We start from the raw sequence: 21739 nt of genomic DNA, 5'->3' as shown, positions 1-21739 counted from the left end.
CTGAAGAATTTCTTTTGATTACAAAACTAAGTGTTTAAAGCAACAACTTATATCATTATGAAATTAATGAGTTCGTCTACTCAAACAAATATAACTTGTATTACACTTTCGTTTGTATGAGTTTGAAATAATGAAATGATTGAACTCGAAATTCATGTTTGTGACATCATCTCATATAAAACTAATATTTGCTATCAAATAACTTATAAGATGAAATAAATGCACAATATTTCATAAACAACATAAGACTAGAACAAAATAAGAATCCTCATGTGAAAATGGGTATTATGTCTGCGTTCGCGCAGTCTGGTAAGGAGCTGCCCTGTCCACAAGGTTGTGCAGTCTTAGTAGCAGAGCTACTCTGGCCGAATATGGCTTAAGACCCATTTTCGCTTGTTGCATCTCACATAAATTTGATACAAAATAAAAACACTATAGAGAGAAATAACATGCAAAATTATTTTGGCAACATAAGAGATATGCATCCAGCAAAAGATCAAGTTCAGGAACTTTTTTTCATATTTAACTTTAACCTATGCATTTTTGCAGTTTTACTCCAGTGAGCTCTTTTTTGATAAGTTATGTAACATGCTTTGTATAAAACGAAGATTCAAAACCTACCAGGTGTTATAGCAAAACATTAATAATGCACCGATTGTGAAGGATTTTTTATTGTATTTAATCAGTAAAATATCCATTAGAAACAATTTGTATAAAGTATTTGAAAAAAAATATTGACAAGTTTGAATGGAACCAAGAACATCTTTTGCTGAGAGCCTGCAACTTGCCCTCATTGTACATTCTCCCTTTCAATATTTTCAGCAAAGGTGGACATGTGCCCTCCAGTACAATGACCCTACCAACATTTAGCCATTCCTCAATGCTTCTCTTAAGATTGATAGATGATACAATTCATTAATTACAATTAATTAAGCCATAAGCATCCTGACAAAGAGAATTGTATTTATTAATTTAAATATTTAGTGTGTTTTTTACATAATGAAAGCACTTAAGAAATATCTTTAATAATAATTGCTTAATTATAATAATTGCCAATGTTCGGGTGGGCATTAGTCTTGGTGGGCATATGCAGCCAATTCTTAACCCTTTGCATGCTGGGAAATTTGTCGTCTGCTAAAATGTCGTCTGCAGAATTTCTAAAATTAGCATTTTCTTCTATTTTTTTTTAAAGAATACTATCATAATAGCAAACAGTTTGGATCCTGATGAGACGCCACGTTCTGTGGCGTCTCATCTGGATCCAAACTGTTTGCAAAGGCCCGCACGGAAAGGGTTAAAATATCAGATAGGCACATGTCAAGCAGGGCCAGTTTATGACATTTTATTTCCCTACATATTACAGTTGACATTGGCAAACACAGTCTAAGGGTGGCTATTCACAGCCTTTTACTTATTTAGCAATATGATGGTTGTCTCCCCTACGTTTGCGACCAATAACTGAACACAATAGTCTTTGACATGCCAAATCAATGAAATGTAATGGATAAGCAATAAGTTGAAATGATATTGTTTAATATACACTTCATTTCAAGACAATACTAGTCTCCATGCTTAAAATAAAGCTGACAGCAATTATCAATCAGGGAACATACTGTACAGTGAGTCAAACATACCGGTATGCACAGATTACCAGAATCTGTTCCGGTAGCATATTATAATACTTTGTCTTATTCTACAGCTGAAGTGTTCAATCTGGCAGTGCAGATTGAACACTCTTTTCTTCTGAAGCTGTACATGTACCAACGTAACTTTCTGATTTTGTTTTTTGATGATTCTGTCCTTGACCCCATGACCTTTGCAGAAGGTCACGTCCAGCTGGGTCAGTCAGGTCGAAGTATCGATACTTTAGGTATAAATTCTACAAGCAGCACCTGAAACAGAAATAAGTAATCTTTAAATTCAACCAGTTTCAACATAATAATCAGATCCTATCATAATAACTCAGTTGAATAGCTTCGACAAATTTCAGTCCTATGTGCCTCGATCTGGGACAACTGGGCTTCATGAATATGAGTCGGGTTCTGAAAAACTGGGCATAATGCATGTGCGTAAAGTGTCGCCCCAGATTAGCCTGTGCTTATCAGGGACGACACTTTCCGCTTTTATGACATTTTTTATTAAAATGAAGTCTCTTCTTAGCAAAAATCCAATTTAGGCGGAAAGTGTCGTCCCTGATTAGCCTGTGCCGACATTTTTCACACATGGATTATGCCCAGTTTTCTCAGAACGCGACTCGTATAAAGTGTCATCCAAGATAAGCCTAGCTGTGCAGTTAGCACATGTTTATCCGGGACGACAACGTCCACTTTTAACTCTTTCAGTGCAGGAACCGAATTTTGAAGGCCTTTGCAAACAGTTTGGATCCAGATGAGACGCCACAGAACGTGGCGTCTCATCTGGATCCAAACTGTTTGCTATTCTGATAGTATTCTTTGAAAAAATCGAAGAAAATGCTAATTTTAGAAATTTAGCAGACGACATTTTAGAAGACTACAAATTTCCCAGCATGCAAAGGGTTAATGGATGTTCTTCTTTAAAAGAAGTCTCTTCTCAACAAAAAATCGGTCTACGCGGAAAGTGTCATCCCTCACGCACATGCATTAAGCCCCGTTTTACCAGAGGAGACGTGTATCTTAATACTATAAAATATTAAACAATCATCGCACATTGACATTACATGTTTAGCAGTTAAACTATTTCATTTAAAATAGAATTGGCGTTTCATTTGAATTTTTTGAAATTTGGATGTGGACATGTTTGGATTTTTATATGAATGAAATTTCTTGGTTTACCGGTAATAAAAAAAGTTGGAAAGAATTTTTCCCCTAAATAAAAGGGAGCCTGAATTTGTTCACAGACCTTTAGTCCCAAGGCAATATTTATTGAGTTGATGAATTTGAAGCAGCAATTGCCTCAACCTCTAATTAAAGACATAGGAAAAATAGCTGAGCCATGCTCTCCGAAAACATGGGTTAAATGCATGCGCTTTAAAGGGGCCTTTTCACGTTTTGGTAAATTGACAAAATTAAAAAAAAATTGTTTCAGATTCGCAAATTTTGGTTGTAGTTATGATATTTATGAGGAAACAGTAATACTGAACATTTATCAAGCTTTAAATATCCATTATATGCATCTTTAAACAATTTGAAAACCTGAAAATTATAAAGCGTTGCAAGGCGAAACGATTGAATAATTTGGAGAGTTTTGTTGTTGTCGTTATATTTTATGATAGTACGATGATTGCTTAAAAAGAGTATAAAATACATCGAACATTGTGAGAGGACGGATGGCCGAATGTCTAAGCGATAGACTTTTACTCCATTTACTCCAGGGGTCAGAAGTTCAAGCCCAGTTGAGGGTTACTTTCTTTTCTTTCTTTAATTTTATTCATGTTTCTATACTGGAGCTTTTTAGATCCCATGTTTACATTAATCAATATTAAGCATTTAATGACAAACTAAAATATATGCCAATATCTGTGAAAAGGCCCCTTTAAGAGTCATTTGAGATTAGAAACATCAGTTTCCACTGTTACGGTATTTTTCATTTAAAGGAAGTCTCTACTTAGCTAAAATCCAGTTTAGGCAGAAAGTGCCTTTACTGATTTAATTGTGCAGACTGCACAGGCTCATCAGGGACGACACTTTACGCACATGCATTAAGCCGCATTTTCCCAGAGTGAGGTTAATTTTGTTCACAAAACATTACAGCAGTGAACAAATTATTTAGATCACTAGTAACACTTAAATAAATTAAAATATAACAGGTTTTGGCCTGTTAGTAATTACATGTAGCTTAATGTCAACAATGCAAAAGTACAGTAATATTCTGTGATGTTGGTGTGTTTTATGGTGCTTATACTGGATATTTGTACCTTTAACTGCTTAATTACATGTCATTAATAAGAAACATAAAATACATCATTAACATTTAGATTCATACTTTTTTATAAAGATTTTTAATAGACAAATTTATCTTTAGTCCAGACAGCCGGCTTAGTTTTCATCAATTAACACAGTAAACCCATTTACAGACACAGCCTACAATAATCACCACCAGCCATATTCAATCTTAATAAAAGACAAAATGTAGGAACTGCATCAGAAAAAATATACAAATATGACAAATTAAGACAAAGTGTTAATAATTTTGAGAAAAACAATTGTTAATTCTTGAAATCTGACTTCTCAAAACCGGTGAAACTTCAGATTTATGATGTCAATAAATTTGGTCAGAAAGTTGATCCCAATGAAATTTTGGCAGTTAGATGGGTCATTAGGGTTCAAAAACTAGGTCACTGAGTCATCTTTATTTATGCTTATGATATATTGGATGAGTTGGAAAATGCCTCAGGTCCTTTGAAGAAGTCACTAGGGGCCAGGTGGGTTTTCCTTAAAAGGCTATAGTGAGACCTAATTGTGAACACTCTAAAAGTAGCATTTCTTGCCCAATCTTCATAGATCTATCTCAGTACATAAGATCCAACAATTATCCTCCGGTAACGACTGATTGATTGGTAAAGGAAAACAGTAGCAGAATTTCTGAACTAATGCAAACAATGCAACAATTAATGATTTATCTTCAAAGATTTATGTAATTCCCTATCCATGTCAAAATTGTTTTATTACAGTGCTTTTAAAAATGCATGGCCAATAGTTCCATACACACCTGCAATAACATTCCCTACACGTGTGGTAACCTCGTATCGAGACGTCACACAGAAAAGGGAAAAGATTCGATTGCAATAGGTATTAGGCCAACTAAATTTGTTAATTTTATTCACGGGACATATTTAACATTAACTTAAACATAAATTAATCTTTTTTCTATAATGTGTATTAACAATTTAACAAGTTTCTATTCTATTGGTCATTCTTCTTTTGAGCGACATCAAAGTGCTTAAGAATTTCATAAACATAAAAGCTCGCCATATGTTCAAATAAATTTTGGCAATTATGTTACAATTAAAACATTTGCGCAAATAAACATCCAATCGGGATGGGGTATTCCCACTGAACATATCAACTGATACAATGTCCGCGCACAATTCGGATGCGAGTTTTTCATGAACCAATTTCTGAGAATCAGTAGAAAGTGAAAGTATTTGTTTGAAAATAAATCAAATAAACATAAGTGTTGTTTTTACACTAGTGCAGTCATATGCTTCACTTTGCAACTTATGTGATAATTTAACCCTTTCAGTGCGGGAACCGAATTTTGAAGGCCTTTGCAAACAGTTTGGATCCAGATGAGACGCCACAGAACGTGGCGTCTCATCAGGATCCAAACTGTTTGCTATTCTGATAGTATTCTTTGAAAAAAATCGAAGAAAATGCTAATTTTAGAAATTAAGCAGACGACATTTTAGCAGAAGACAAATTTCCCAGCATGCAAAGATTTAATGAAGAAGACTAATCAAATGTATTGAATATAGATACATTTGGATTATTTTAGATGAAGTAAGATTTTGAAATGCAATTATACCAGTTTTTTCCTCATTTTGGATGTGTTTGTATTTATTTTTTAAGCTTAGAAATGTCAGTGAAACAAAATACTCGAAGCATAATGTGTTTGACGTCATCATGAGAGCATTATTCATATTGTAAACAATGATTGATACCAGGAGACGCTCGTTATTAGAGAACTGTACGGTATGTTAACAATGATTGATACCAGGAGACGCTCGTTATTAGAGAACTGTACGATATGTAAACAATGATTGATACCAGGAGACGCTCGTTATTAGAGAACTGTACGGTATGTAAACAATGATTGATACCAGGAGACACTCGTTATTAGAGAACTGTACGGTATGTAAACAATGATTGATACCAGGAGACGCTCGTTATTAGAGAACTGTACGATATGTAAACAATGATTGATACCAGGAGACGCTCGTTATTAGAGAACTGTACGGTATGTAAACAATGATTGATACCAGGAGACGCTCGTTATTAGAGAACTGTACGATATGTAAACAATGATTGATACCAGGAGACGCTCGTTATTAGAGAACTGTATGATATGTAAACAATGATTGATACCAGGAGACGCTCGTTATTAGAGAACTGTACGGTATGTAAACAATGATTGATACCAGGAGACGCTCGTTATTAGAGAACTGTACGGTATGTAAACAATGATTGATACCAGGAGACGCTCGTTATTAGAGAACTGTACGGTATGTAAACAATGATTGATACCAGGAGACGCTCGTTATTAGAGAACTGTACGGTATGTAAACAATGATTGATACCAGGAGACGCTCGTTATTAGAGAACTGTACGGTATGTAAACAATGATTGATACCAGGAGACGCTCGTTATTAGAGAACTGTACGGTATGTAAACAATGATTGATACCAGGAGACGCTCGTAATTAGAGAACTGTACAGTATGGAAACAATGATTGATACCAGGAGACGCTCGTTATTAGAGAACTGTATGGTATGTAAACAATGATTGATACCAGGAGACGCTCGTTATTAGAGAACTGTACGGTATGTAAACAATGATTGATACCAGGAGACGCTCGTTATTAGAGAACTGTACGGTATGTAAACAATGATTGATACCAGGAGACGCTCGTTATTAGAGAACTGTACGGTATGTAAACAATGATTGATACCAGGAGACGCTCGTTATTAGAGAACTGTACGGTATGTAAACAATGATTGATACCAGGAGACGCTCGTAATTAGAGAACTGTACGGTATGTAAACAATGATTGATACCAGGAGACGCTCGTTATTAGAAAACTGTACGATATGTAAACAATGATTGATACCAGGAGACGCTCGTTATTAGAGAACTGTACGATATGTAAACAATGATTGATACCAGGAGACGCTCGTTATTAGAGAACTGTACGGTATGTAAACAATGATTGATACCAGGAGACGCTCGTTATTAGAGAACTGTACGATATGTAAACAATGATTGATACCAGGAGACGCTCGTTATTAGAGAACTGTACGGTATGTAAACAATGATTGATACCAGGAGACGCTCGTTATTAGAGAACTGTACGATATGTAAACAATGATTGATACCAGGAGACGCTCGTTATTAGAGAACTGTACGGTATGTAAACAATGATTGATACCAGGAGACGCTCGTTATTAGAGAACTGTACGATATGTAAACAATGATTGATACCAGGAGACGCTCGTTATTAGAGAACTGTACGATATGTAAACAATGATTGATACCAGGAGACGCTCGTTATTAGAGAACTGTACGATATGTAAACAATGATTGATACCAGGAGACGCTCGTTATTAGAGAACTGTACGATATGTAAACAATGATTGATACCAGGAGACGCTCGTTATTAGAGAACTGTACGATATGTAAACAATGATTGATACCAGGAGACGCTCGTTATTAGAGAACTGTACGATATGTAAACAATGATTGATACCAGGAGACGCTCGTTATTAGAGAACTGTACGATATGTAAACAATGATTGATACCAGGAGACGCTCGTTATTAGAGAACTGTACGATATATAAACAATGATTGATACCAGGAGACGCTCGTTATTAGAGAACTGTACGATATGTAAACAATGATTGATACCAGGAGACGCTCGTTATTAGAGAACTGTACGATATGTAAACAATGATTGATACCAGGAGACGCTCGTTATTAGAGAACTGTACGATATGTAAACAATGATTGATACCAGGAGACGCTCGTTATTAGAGAACTGTACGATATGTAAACAATGATTGATACCAGGAGACGCTCGTTATTAGAGAACTGTACGATATGTAAACAATGATTGATACCAGGAGACGCTCGTTATTAGAGAACTGTACGATATGTAAACAATGATTGATACCAGGAGACGCTCGTTATTAGAGAACTGTACGATATGTAAACAATGATTGATACCAGGAGACGCTCGTTATTAGAGAACTGTACGATATGTAAACAATGATTGATACCAGGAGACGCTCGTTATTAGAGAACTGTACGATATGTCCAAATTAACTAATCTACAAAATTTCATTTCAGTTCAACCTAGGGCCACTGTACCTATGCGCATGCTGGTCTTGAGCTACCCTGTCCACATATGGTTAAAGACAAATTTTCGAATGATGCAGGTCTCATTAACAACTGTTGTCATAGATTATCCATCCATACGTATTCATGTTTTTGAGACATTTTTTTTAAGTTTGCAAACATTCATTTAAAGTCATGATTATGAAAGGTCAATAAGTTCAATTTTGTCCGACTGGGTTTCAACCCTACTTAATTATAAATTATTTCCTTTTAATAAATCTGTTATCCTTAGGTCTTATGAAAAAGGTCACATTCACAGTAACAAAATAATTGCGATTTTTATTTTTTTGTCAAGCCATACATTGTAGATTTTAAGCTTTAAAATGCATCTTTTAGTGTTATTTTCACCAAAGTTATATATCATATAATTGATTTGTTTACTTGCAAATCTAACCTTTTTCACAGATCATTACCGTTTTTATGTCCTTCAATCATGAATGATGGTTTCTTTTCTTATATCACTTTTAAGAAAACTTCTCATTTTGTAGATTTGTTTGAACTTAATTAGCCTTTAAGTGTTTCAGGGTTTTTTTCCTTGAAAAAGCATTCTGTAATAACTTCAAGTTTTCTTACACTCAAAAATAATTTAATGTACAAAAATTAAGAGACAACAAGAGCTGTCTCCATAAGATGACATATGCCCCCGATAAACGCTTTGATAGAAGTTATGAGCATTTTTCGAAACCTAAACGCAGATTTTGTAACCTAAACGCGGACCCTACGTTCAAGGTCAAGGTCAAAGGGGTCAAAAATTGTGTGTATGGAAAGGCCTTGTCCATAAACACATGCATACCAAATATGAAGGTTACATCTGAAGCGACATAGAAGTTATAAGCATTTTTCGAAACCTAAACGCAAAGTTTGACGGACAGACGGATGGACAGACAGACAGTGCGATCACTATATTCCCTCCTTCGGGGGCATAAAAATAACAGGTGTTGCAAAATTTAGATAAATATTTTCTTGACGATCAAATACTGGCATGCAATGTGTACAGCATCTATTTTTTCAATAGCACATGCTTGTGAAATACCGTCCCATAAAATATAGCATAAATTGCTTTCATATATGTTCCACTTGAAGCTGTTGGGTAAAACCAAACAAAGTATACAGGTATACACAGTTTTTATTCTAATAGCGCACATGCAATTGTTTATTGCCATTGAGGCATTTATCTGCTAGGTTTTATGACCTGAATCTGGTTGTAAAAACGCACGATTGAAATGTCACTAGAGTAGTGCAACAAGGCAAAATTCTGGTAAAATAGAATCGTAAAATAAACTGACTGAAAATTTAGAGTCATTAATTATGGACGAAAACCCACAAATCCATAATTTTTATTTCAAACAAAATAATTATTAACAAGAAACCGTCTGAGACGGGTGATGCTCCCCAAAGGTTTTTTTTGTCACAATATTGCACTATATATTCAGATAAAAGGAAACGTATTGAGGGCATAGTAGTTAGGGGAACAATAATTTTTTTATAGAAAATTTCAAAGGGCCATAACTCTGTGAAAAATCATCCTATCAGAACCTGCTGATAATATGCACATCTCCTCTTGGTAGTGAAGCTTCCCATCAAGTTTTATTGAATTCCGATCATTAGTTGCTGAGAAATAGCCCGGACAAGAATTGCACTATATGTACAGTTAATGGAAAATTTGAAAAAAATTCAAAGGGTCATAACTCTGTGAAAAATCATCCGACCAGAACCCACTGATAATATGCACATCTCCTCTTGGTAGTGAAGCTTCCCATAAAGTTTCATTGAATTCCAGACGTTAGTTGCTGAGAAATAGCTCAGACAAGGATTGGACTATATGTACAGTTAATGGAAAATTTCAAAAATTTCAAAGGGCCATAACTCTGTGAAAAATCATCCGACCAGGACCAGCTGATTATATGCACATCTCCTCTAGGTAGTGAAGCTTCCCATCAAGTTTTATTGAATTCCGATCATTAGTTGCTGAGAAATAGCCCGGACAAGAATTGAACTATATGTACAGTAAATGGAAAATTTGAAAAAAAATTCAAAGGGTCATAACTCTGTGAAAAATCATCCGACCAGAACCCACTGATAATATGCACATCTCCTCTTGGTAGTGATGCTTCCCATAAAGTTTCATTGAATTCCAGTCGTTAGTTGCTGAGAAATAGCTCAGACAAGGATTGGACTATATGTACAGTTAATGGAAAATTTCAAAAATTTCAAAGGGCCATAACTCTGTGAAAAATCATCCGACCAGAACCAGCTGATAATATGCACATCTCCTCTTGGTAGTGAAGCTTCCCATAAAGTTTCATTGAATTCCGGTCATTAGTTGCTGAGAAATAGCCCGGACAAAAATTGTGCATGGACGGACAGACAAAGCGGCAACTATATGCTCCCCCCAAAATAAATTTTGGGGGCGCATAAAAACAGGGGTGCCCGAAAATGTAGAGTATGTTAGGAATATACAGTTTATTGAAGTATTGAATTTCACGAGATTATTTCCTGTATGTATGACAGTGTTGAAGAGAATTTTTTTATAAGTTTGTCAAGCAATTAAACTGCATTTTGCGTCAGAATTTAGTTGGTTGAACATGAAAAGTAAGTACAGCAATTGTTTTTTGCACTATGACATGTCCGGTAAAGGACCCGTTCCCAAATGACCCAGAGACGAGATCCAAAATGAAATGGACCTGTTCCAGTTTGAATACATAAAATAAAATATCTTCATTAAACTTGGTGGATTTTCTATGTCTGATAAAGAGTGCATGTGATTTAAAATGTTCCATTAACATTTGACTTCCTGGTGAAAGTGTCTGACAAATAGTGTTAAGTTTCACAATTATTGTTGGCTTCTAGATTAGGTACTTTAAGTTGACCCCACATGACTCAGGTGTCAGCTTGCAGGGTTCACGATGTTGATCGCCATTGCCGCCAATAGCAACAAAATAAAAATTCTGACGACAAATTTCCACATATGACAATTTTTCGAAAATCCTTTTTTTCTGCTTATTATTACCTGAAAATGACATAAGATGCTCTGTTTACCAGCCGCTTTACTGCAGATCTAATGCAATCGATTTCTGTGATATAAGCAATACTGCTGAAATCAATGGAGCTTGCTGACTGCAAAGTATCATGTTACATAATGCGATGATTTGGGGGGTTGTTACCAAGTTATCTTAATTAGTCATCAGTTTTATTGCTTCAGAGATAAGGTAACATTGAAATAAACAGACTTTGCACTTAAATGTGAAGTGTTTGTCACAGTGTACGAAGCAGATTCAAGACTGTTACGTTGAAATTATGTAATTATTGGCTTAGACACAGCATGGAATCAGATAAGAGATTAGCCAGTCCCTATCAGTCCTCCATCTAAGCCTAACAAAGGGGTGTTGATATACTTTTGATTGGTTCAGTCACCATCTATTTGAGAACCACAGATAGGAAGTTAGTTTTTGAAATCAAGCAGAATCAGCAACTGACTTTGAGCTAGATTTTAGGTATAAAGTGAACAACATTAAGACTTATTATTCTAGTGTAAAATGTCTTGAAAAACTTTCAGCATGAAGTATTGTGTGATAAAAAAAATGTGTATTTACTACAATGTGTAAATCAACAATAAGTTTGTTGCAAAGGAGATTCAAAGAGGGTAGTTAAAGTGATATGGTCTCATAGTTGACCAACTGCCTGATATTATGTTTGTTAATTTATAATCTAATTATGTATTTCTCACCAAATTGTCATCATTGAAATTAAATTGTTTATGTATATTAATAAATGTTATAATGTTGGATCACATTAAAGTGTAAAATTTAATTATCTTGTAATGATTTAAAATATATGAGTATACTTACATTTTATTTTTATTTCATATCTGCATTTTAAAACTTTTGATATCATGCAATTGAATCAACTTTGTTAAGGCAAAAGATGCACCTTTAACGCAAATGTGTGCTTTTAAAAGTGCGTTTTTTACTGCCATTCACATGCCTAAAATGTGCGTTTTATGCGGGTCAAAACTGCGATATAAGCGAGTTAAATGTGTGCTTTTTATAAGAACTGACTAACACAAAACACACATTTAACTCACTTAAGCGCAGTTAAAACTTGCCATAAAGCACACATTTTACCAACATGTGTGCTTTTATGTGGGTTAAAACTTCGCTTAAAGTGTGTTTAATGTGCGCTTTTTATCAGTACTGAATTAATAAGCTAACATTAAACGCATTTAAAAGCTCAGTTTATAACAAAAAAAGTGCACATTTTACACACATGAATGGCAGCAAAAAGCACACAATAACTCACTTAAAAGCGCAGTTTTTACCCACATAAAAGCGCACATTTTTACACAGTCTAAGGCATACATTTTCTTATCTAGTTTAAGCGCACTTTAACCAACATAAAGCGCACATTTGACGCAGTTCCTGTTTTTTTATTTGGTAAAAACTCACTTGTTAAGAAAAAGCGCACATAAAACGCAGTGCCAATAACGCCACGTTAAACACACGCAAAATGTAAGTTAAATGTACGTTTTGCTCACTTTTTTGAGAAGGGAGACAATCAAAAAAGTAAGCATCGATTGATGGTTTACTCCCGATTGTCCTACATTTTTATTTTAAGAGTAAAAAATCGATAACGGAAAAGACAGGTAAGTCGCATATTTGGGGCTCGAAAAGGGGTATTTATTTCGTGTATTTATTTGATTAAATTAACATAACATAAACACAAAAGTGTTTCTCGATAAATATTTTATTTTTATTCTCTTCCATTAGAGGGAATATAGACACACTTTATTAACATTTTATATTTAATCACCAATCGATTTAATACCTATAAAATGCAATATGAATGTATTAAAAAAATCAGACAATCTCAGGTAATTTGTTTATTTAACAATCACCATTTATTCTTAATATTTCGATTCAAAGCATCAATCGTTCAATCCTTTATTTAATCTCCCCTCTGAATAAAGATTCTGTATACTTTAATTCGAATGGCATACTAACAATACTTCGCATGTTATAAGATCAATGAGTATACAAGTATACATACTTAGTACAAATCTGAATCCGTCAAGCAAAATGCTCATCCCTTCGTGTTTATAAGTAAATACAGCAACGTGGAATTTTGAAAAAAGTGAAGTTAGGTTAATTTGTTGATAACGCATGGATATATATTAAAGCATGTTTGAGATGTTCGACTGTTATTTAATTATATAAAATAACAGTTTTTATTTATCTTATTTTTTAAATTTATATTGTATTTATGTTACAGCAGACAAACAATAGATAATCATCGTTTTATACTTGATCGTAGTTAATCATAATAAATCCTAGACATGATATTTTTTATACTTGTATTACCTATCTTACGCCTCTTCACACCTATTTGAACGGTGTATTGAATTTCTAAATGTGGGACAATCGGGACGACACCCGATTGATTTTAGCAAAATCGGTGTAATTATAGGAAATGATTAAACATTTTACATGTATTGGTTCTATATAAACATGACATGATTCACTCATCAAAATGGCAAGTTCACAGTGTATAATATCTTGAAGAAAGTGACGTTCTGGTAATGTTGATACTCCTTCAAAAATGCAAACCACTGGACACTGTCCAGCTAACAAAAAAACAAACAAACAAATCTAGGATGTGTGAACTCTGTATATCCTCAAAACTAATCAATTCATTCACTAAAGGATGTACTTTTTTTAACAAGAGGGCCTGAAAGGCCCAAAGTCGCTCACCTGAGATAACAAGATATTATTGGGACAAATCTTCTGACCCGTTTCATGAAGATCGGAAAAGAAATGTGGCCTTTAGAGTGTTAACAAGGTTTTACTATAGCCATATAAGGAAAAATGCCTCGCCCTCTAGAAGCCATGTTTTTCAACCAACCAGCATCATTTTTGATCTCATCCAAGATATTATCGGGATGAATATTCTTGATAAGTTTCATGAAGATCGGACAGTAAATGTGGCCTCTAGAGTGTTAACAAGATTTTACCATAGCCATATAAGGGAAAATACCCCGCCCCTTGGAAGCCATGTTTTTCAAGCAAACATAATTATTTTCAAACTCATCCAAGATATCATGGAGACCAATCTTCTGACCAAATTTCATGAAGATTGGACAATAAATGTGGCCTCTAGAGTGTTAACAAGGTTTTACTATAGCCATATAAAGCCATATAAGGAAAAATGCCCCGCCCCTGGTGGCCATGCTTTTAAAGCAACCAAAACCATTTTCGAACTCACCCAAGCTATCATTGGACCAAATCTTCTGATCAAGTTTCCAGATGATTGCATAATAAATGTGACCTCTAGAGTGCTAACATGGTTTTACTATAGCCCTATAAGGAACAAGATGTGTTTGTGAAACATAATGTCCCCCTATATGATGTTTGACATTGTAGGATGACCTTGACCTTGTGAAGGATGACCTTGACCTTGACCTTTCACCACTCAAAATGTGCAGCTCCATGAGATACACATGCATGCCAAATATCAAGTTGCTATCTTCAATATTGCAAAAGTATTAATAAAATAAGCGATTTAGGCCACATATATTTGACCTCTGACCTTGAAGGATGAGCTTGACCTTGACCTTTCACCACTCAAAATGAGCAGCTCCATGAGATGCACATGCATGCCATATATCAAGTTGCTATCTTCAATATTGCAAAAGTATTCATAAAATGAGCGATTTTGGCCACATATAATTGACCTCTGACCTTGAAGGATGACCTTGACCTTGACCTTTCACCACTCAAAATGTGCAGCTCCATGAGATACACATGCATGCCAAATATCAAGTTGCTATCTTCAATATTGCAAAAGTATTCATAAAATGAGCGATTTTGGCCACATATATTTGACCTCTGACCTTGAAGGATGACCTTGACCTTGACCATTCACCACTCAAAATGTGCAGCTTCATGAGATACACATGCATGCCAAATATGAAGTTGCTATCTTCAATATAGCAAAAGTTATTGCAAAATGTTAAAGTTGGCGCAAACAGACAGACAGACCAACAGACCAACAGACAGACAGGGCAAAAACAATATGTCCCCCACTACTATAGTGGGGGACATAAAAAGCAAAAATTGTGACACTGTTTCTTTAATTCATCAAAAAAATATGGACAAACAAACTCTGCAATTAGCTGTTCACACAATAGAGCCGTGCTCTGAGAAAACTGGGCATAATGCATGTGCGTCAAGTGTCGTCCCAGATTAGCCTGTACAGTCCGCACAAGCTAATCAGGGACGACACTTTCTGCTTTTATGACATTTTTCGTTTAAATGAAGTCCCTTCTTTGCAAAAATCCAATTTAGGTGAAAGTGTCCTCCCTGATTAGCCTGTGAGGACTGCACAGGCTAATCTGGGATGACACTTTACGCACATGCATCATGCCCAGTTTTCTCAGAACATGACTCAATATATCACTGGAACTTACGTATTCCATCATGCTACTACTATCACACCGTTGCTTTGACAGTTTCCAATGAAGACCTAGCTGTAATACAAAACACACATGCATTTGTTATCATTTATTAATAAATGTTTCTTGCGATGACCTTCAAATAATGCTTACTTTAAATGATTGTAAAAATGTGATGTGCACCAATGTTTCTTAATTAACATTTTGATATCACTAACATTATTTTGATAATGATATAATATAAGAGAATTATCAAAATATAATAAATAACTAGGCAAAAGCGTTCTTGAGTTATCATCCGAAAATAATTTTACTATTTCGGGTCACCGTGACCTTGACCTTTGACCTAGTGACCTCAAAATCAATAGGGGTCATCTGCGAGTCATGATCAATCTACTATTTAGTTTCATGATCCTAGGCATATGCGTTCTTGAGTTATCATCCGGAAACCATTTTACTATTTCGGGTCACCGTGACCTTGACCTTTGACCTAGTGACCTCAAAATCAATAGGAGTCATCTGCGAGTCATGATCAATCTACCCATGAAGTTTCATGATCCTAGGCGTATGCGTTCTTGAGTTATCATCCGGAAACCATTTTACTATTTCTGGTCACCGTGACCTTGACCTTTGACCTAGTGACCTCAAAATCAATAGGGGTCATCTGCGAGTCATGATCAATGTACCTATGAAATTTCATGATCCTAGCCCCAAGCGTTCTTGAGTTATCATCCGGAAACCACCTGGTGGACGGACCGACCGACATGTGCAAAGCAATATACCCCCTCTTCTTCGAAGGGGGGCATAATAATTCTTTAAATGTTTCCCGTTCAGAAGCAAAGTGAAAATGGCTACATGCAACCAGCCTAAAACCAGAGTAACTCAGATTCTTTCAGGTTTTGTGCTGTTTGCTGCTCCTAAGTATCTTAGGGTTGAAAATGAAACCCTTAAAGCTTAAATCAAGTAATAGAGGTCTTGAATTTAATTTGATTTTCTTAGGGACTCCCAATGCCTATAAGTGTGTTTCTAAGTGGTAAATGGTTGCCTATATGTATCAAATTAATATCCCTAGTAATTAGGGGAAACACAACGATTTATGCTAAATATTATTTTTTGCCTTTAGCAAATGTTTACAAATCTGAATTATTAAGGCAAAACATGTCTTCCCTGAAAAGTGCTAACAAAGCCTTTGTTCATAAAGATTGCAACATTTTTACACCATCAGTTATTGTGGCAATGCATCATTTTTAATGACAACATACATGTAGCACACTTTAGCTCCACAACAATCAAGGAACATAAATATCACTGCCATACACGGCACTTTTAGTTAATGCAACCTACCAATGTAATTTAAGCTGTATGATGAGTAACTGCATTTAATGACAACATTCAATCTATCACTCATGAGTCACATCCCTAACCCCCTGGCTTTTCACTTGTGGTAAAGATTTAGATTTATTTTAAATGCTGTTGTTTTTGTAGCCAAATATAATGTCTGCGGTGTAGTTTACAGGCTGCAGTTAATGTGTTATCACTTCCATCCTTAATGTTTAAATTCCCCTAACAATGAAGACTACATCCATGTAAGATGTGTCAAAATCAAGCATCTTATAAGTTATCACACACATATGATAAATGCAAAAAACATTGTTTACCTTTTGCAACAGATGTAAAATAAAATGTAGAATGAGGCAATAGGTAAGGAAAGTATTTTTCATTTTGCCTTTTGAATATTTGAAAAGTCATTTTCATGTTTTTCTACTACATTGTGTATTTTCAAAGTCATTGAAGGATGTTTACACCCAATTAAAACCTTTTTGTTTAATCATGCCAACGTTCAAATGTCTGTTTTTTTCCATATAATTCATTCTTAGTTCATAAAATGTTTTCAGTTGCCATCGCATTGAATTATGAAAAACAAGAAATATTTTATCTAAGGCATTCCAAAATGATTTGTTTTCTCCTCATCACAGTGAAGGTTATATCCGATTCTCAACAGAAAGTCCAAATTGAACTTAGGGAAATCTTGTCAATAAAGAAAATCATTAACTTACAGGAATGCTACTATATATTTACTCTATCTTTATTATTAAATTAAAGACACACTGACAGGGCAATCAACTACCAGTACACTATATTGACTGAGGGGGTCACATTGATGAGTAACATGCTTTCCCAGTATTTCAAGGCCTGAAGAATGACTTCTAGTCTCAAGCATCTAGAAAGGAGCTTGGTACTTGATGAACATTACTGCATCAATTGCTTTCTAAGAGGAAGTGTACATAAACATTGACACACTACATCAGACCTACACTGATGGTGACAATATGATGTGTATTTACCTAAAATTTTTGACTTTAATGAAGTCTTGTTTTCATATCAGTTCTCAACCAAACTTAGTCACAAGCTACATCTTATAAAAAATTCTTTTACAATATTTAGTGCAGCAGTAATTGTGTCTGGAGTTACTTATAGTTCTTATTTTTAAACAAACAGTGATCTAAAAATACTTGTTGATTAATTAAGCACTATCTAAAATTAGCTCAAAGTATTACAATAATTAGTTTTACAAAATTTTGTCTTTACAGAATAGTTTATGCCAGTAATTTTTTTATATATTTGAGCCCTGCTCTGGAAAAAAGGGACTTAATTCATGTACGTAGTGTTGTCCCAAATAAACCTTTGCAGTCTACACAGGCTTATCTGCAATAACACTTTCCACTTAGACTTTTTTTAGAATTTTTGTTTGGAAGAAACTTCCCTTAACCCTTTCAGTGCGGGAACCGAATTTTGAAGGCCTGTGCATACAGTTTGGATCCAGATGAGACGCCACAGAACGTGGCGTCTCATCAGGATCCAAACTGTTTGCTATTCTAATATTATTCTTTGAAAAAAATCGAAGAAAATGCTAATTTTAGAAATTTAGCAGACGACATTTTAGCAGACGACAAATTTCCCAGCATGCAAAGGGTTAAACCAAACATTTTATTATAGTGGTCAGCACAGGCTTATCAGTGACAATACTATCGGCCTCAACTGGATTTTCGTTTGAAAGAGACATTCTTTGAACAAAAATCTCCCTAAAAGCTGAAAGTATCTGACTGAACAGTCAAATCTGGGATGACACTTTCTGCACATGTTAAGCCCTGTTTTTCCAGAACGCAGCTCGTAATGTTAATGTTGGAGAGTTATATCAGATCATATGTACTTAACCTTGTGGTATAAATGGCTATTTTCCCAGTCTATAACTTTTTCCACAGAATGTCTTGTCTGAAAGAAAAATGTACATATCAGTGATTTTTATAGCTAAACAAGAGATGTGTTCATCGGCATCACAATGCCACCTTTTGCGCCGCTTTGAAATAAAATTTCAATAAATCATTTGGCAGGTTTAGAAATTATCTCCCTTTTAAAGCTTATTACTTCCCTTGGATTGTTTTTTTTTTACCTCTGACCTTGATGGATGACCTTGACCTTTTACCACTCAAAATGTGCAGCTTCATGAGATACACATGCATTCCAAATATCAAGTTGCTATCTTCAATATTGCAAAAGTTATGGCCAATGCTAAAGTTTTCGGACGGACAGACTGACTGACGGACAGTTCAACTGCTATATGCCACCCTACCGGACGCATTAAAACTACCACCAAAATTGTGCTGTTTCACAATGGCAAAAAGTGATTATTTTCCTGACAAATCTTGTAATTATTTCCCAAAAAATGGCAGATAAAAAGAATAATAAGAAAATTAAAACATAATCATTAAGTGTATGAAGAAACTATAACAGAACATTCATTATAAATCTGCAGTTAAACCTTGTATTTTACAATTAAACAAAAGGAATAATGTACTTTTTAAGACTGCATGTACAGTCTCTGAAAAAAACCAGTAAGCCCTTAAACAAAGCAGTAATGCATGATCCAGGAATACTGTTAAACCATTATTATTCATGGGACATTAATTGTTGTTGATATCGTGGGTTGATCAATCCACATATAAAACCCAAACTCTTTGGAAAATGACCCACACAAATTTGTCATTTTTTCTCCAAAATCAGAAATTAAACCAATTTACATATCCATCAAAAGTTTTAGAACAATCACAACATTTTTTGCCAACAAATATAAATGATTTTGCAGTAAATTCCAGAATGCTGGCACTTATGACCAGCTCAAACTGTGAGCCTGCATGAGAAGCTACTAGGCCAAGTAGAGGCATTAAACAAATATCATTGACAGTGTAGCAGCCATCAAGGACAAATTTCTTAAAAAATAACAACCTGGTGAAACCTTCACAATATGCACTTTAGCATGTGGAGATAATAATTCTGTAAAACTTTGACTAATTGTATGAGGTGTTGTGCACAGAAGCCTTTATATGTAATTTTAAACAAAGAAAAATAACTCATTTAAAAACAAGAGCCATGGGTCCTAATGTACTCACATGAGACCCCAAAGGGACTACACTATTGTTAGTGGAGTTCAGAAGAATAAAAGAACTTTATGAATTATAAATATTTAATTTCTAGGCACAATATTAAAGCAGAAATTTCAGACTCTATATCCTTAGGCAAGCACCCACACACCGACAGAATAATGCGTACCATTTCTATATTCCTGCACTTTTTGGTGTGGGACAAAAAATGTCAGTAAGATTACAAACATTTTTTTTAAACACTAATAAAAACCACTCTGGTTCACAACTGTATACGCTTAATGTTTCACAGAAAGGACTTTAATTATCTTTTTACACACAAGAAGCTACACGCACAAATTAGATTGCCCAGAATACATACTCGTTTGTTAAGACAGACAACAGGCCACAGGGAGCAGCCGAGGGTACAACAGCAACACACGCAGCCGCACAGCAGCCATTTGATGTTGATGGGCAGAGCTTTCTTCAGTGTGCTGTTGATACGGAGAACTGTGTCCCGGAACTCTTCGGGCGCCACCTGGAGTGGGTCATTGTGAAAATAAGTATAACAAATGAGTACATTTTATTATTTATGTATACTTTTTAGCTGAAAACAATTCTCTTAACCTAGCAGACCGTGCAACAGTTGAGGTAAGGAATTTAATTGCCAAGCTATAAGATGAGCTGTGCTCTGGAAAAACTAGGCTTAATGCATGTGCTTTCAGTGTCATCTCAGATTAGCTTGTGCAGTCTGGGACAACACTTTCTGATTTGATTGTATTTTTCGTTGAAATGAAGTTCATTCTTGGCGAAAATCCAATATAGGCTGAAAGTGTTGTCTCTGATTAGTTTGTGCAGATTGCGCAGGCTTATGGAGGACAATACTTGTCTCCCATAGCAACCAATATTAATCTCAGCAAAGCGTTATAAAGCAGTGACTACACTGGGTGCCAAGAAACACGAATCAAGAGTTCAAGCAACACTATGATGCAAAGTGTTGAAGTAAATATGAAACAATGTACAATGCAGTCAACAAATGTCTATACAGCTACCCACACATTTTGAAAATAAAGGCATAACATCAAGATTCCTTTTTTATAAAATGTCTCAGGCATTTCTTAGTAAAAAACACATGCAATGGAAGGAAAATCGAAATAACAAAAGAAACATAAAATAATAATATATAGAAACTTTTTTAACTTAAATAACTGCACTGTGTAAATCACTCATTAACAAGAGATGTGTTTGTCAGAAACACAATGCCCCCTATTGCGCCGCTTTGAAATTTTTTATTTTTTTTACCTTTGACCTTGAAGGATGACCTTGACCTTGAACTTCTACCACTCAAAATGTGCAGCTTCATGACAACGCCGCTTTGATTTATATTTTTTTACTTTGACCTTGAAGGATGACCTTGACCCTGAAGGATGACCTTGACCTTGAACTTCCACCACTCAAAATGTGCAGCTTCATGAAAACGCCGCTTTGAATTTACTTTTTTTTACCTTTGACCTTGAAGGATGACCATGACCTTGAACTTCCATCACTCAAAATGTGCAGCTTCATGAGAACACCGCTTTGAAACATTTTTTTTTTTACCTTTGACCTTGAAGGATTACCTTGACCTGAACTTCCACCACTCTAAATGTGCAGCTTCATGAGATACACATGCATGCCAAATATCAAGTTGCTATCTTCAATATTGAAAAAGTTATGGCCAATGTTAAAGTTTTTGGACGGACAGACACCATATATTTGACATTTGACCTTGAAGGATGACCTT

General features: G+C 35.0%; 1 protein-coding gene across 1 annotated transcript in view; it reads right to left on the bottom strand.

Annotated features, from left to right (window-relative positions):
- Positions 1–1285: 1285 nt before the first annotated feature.
- The window catches only part of LOC127863439 (cysteine-rich hydrophobic domain-containing protein 2-like), a 29651-nt gene continuing 9197 nt past the window's right edge, over positions 1286–21739 (bottom strand). The window contains exons 3-6 of the mRNA XM_052402969.1: positions 20339–20494; positions 18755–18811; positions 15554–15613; positions 1286–1892 (exon numbers count right to left, since the gene is read on the bottom strand). Coding sequence (XP_052258929.1) covers positions 1842–1892; positions 15554–15613; positions 18755–18811; positions 20339–20494 — 324 coding nt within the window. The 3' untranslated portion in view covers positions 1286–1841. The remainder of the gene's footprint in view (positions 1893–15553; positions 15614–18754; positions 18812–20338; positions 20495–21739) is intronic.

The sequence above is a fragment of the Dreissena polymorpha genome, unplaced genomic scaffold (genome assembly GCF_020536995.1).
Source record: "Dreissena polymorpha isolate Duluth1 unplaced genomic scaffold, UMN_Dpol_1.0 chrUn008, whole genome shotgun sequence".
Classification (NCBI taxonomy): Eukaryota; Metazoa; Mollusca; class Bivalvia; order Myida; family Dreissenidae; genus Dreissena; species Dreissena polymorpha.
The sequence above is the reverse complement of the archived record's forward strand: the minus strand, read 5'-3'. Positions and strand labels throughout refer to the sequence as shown.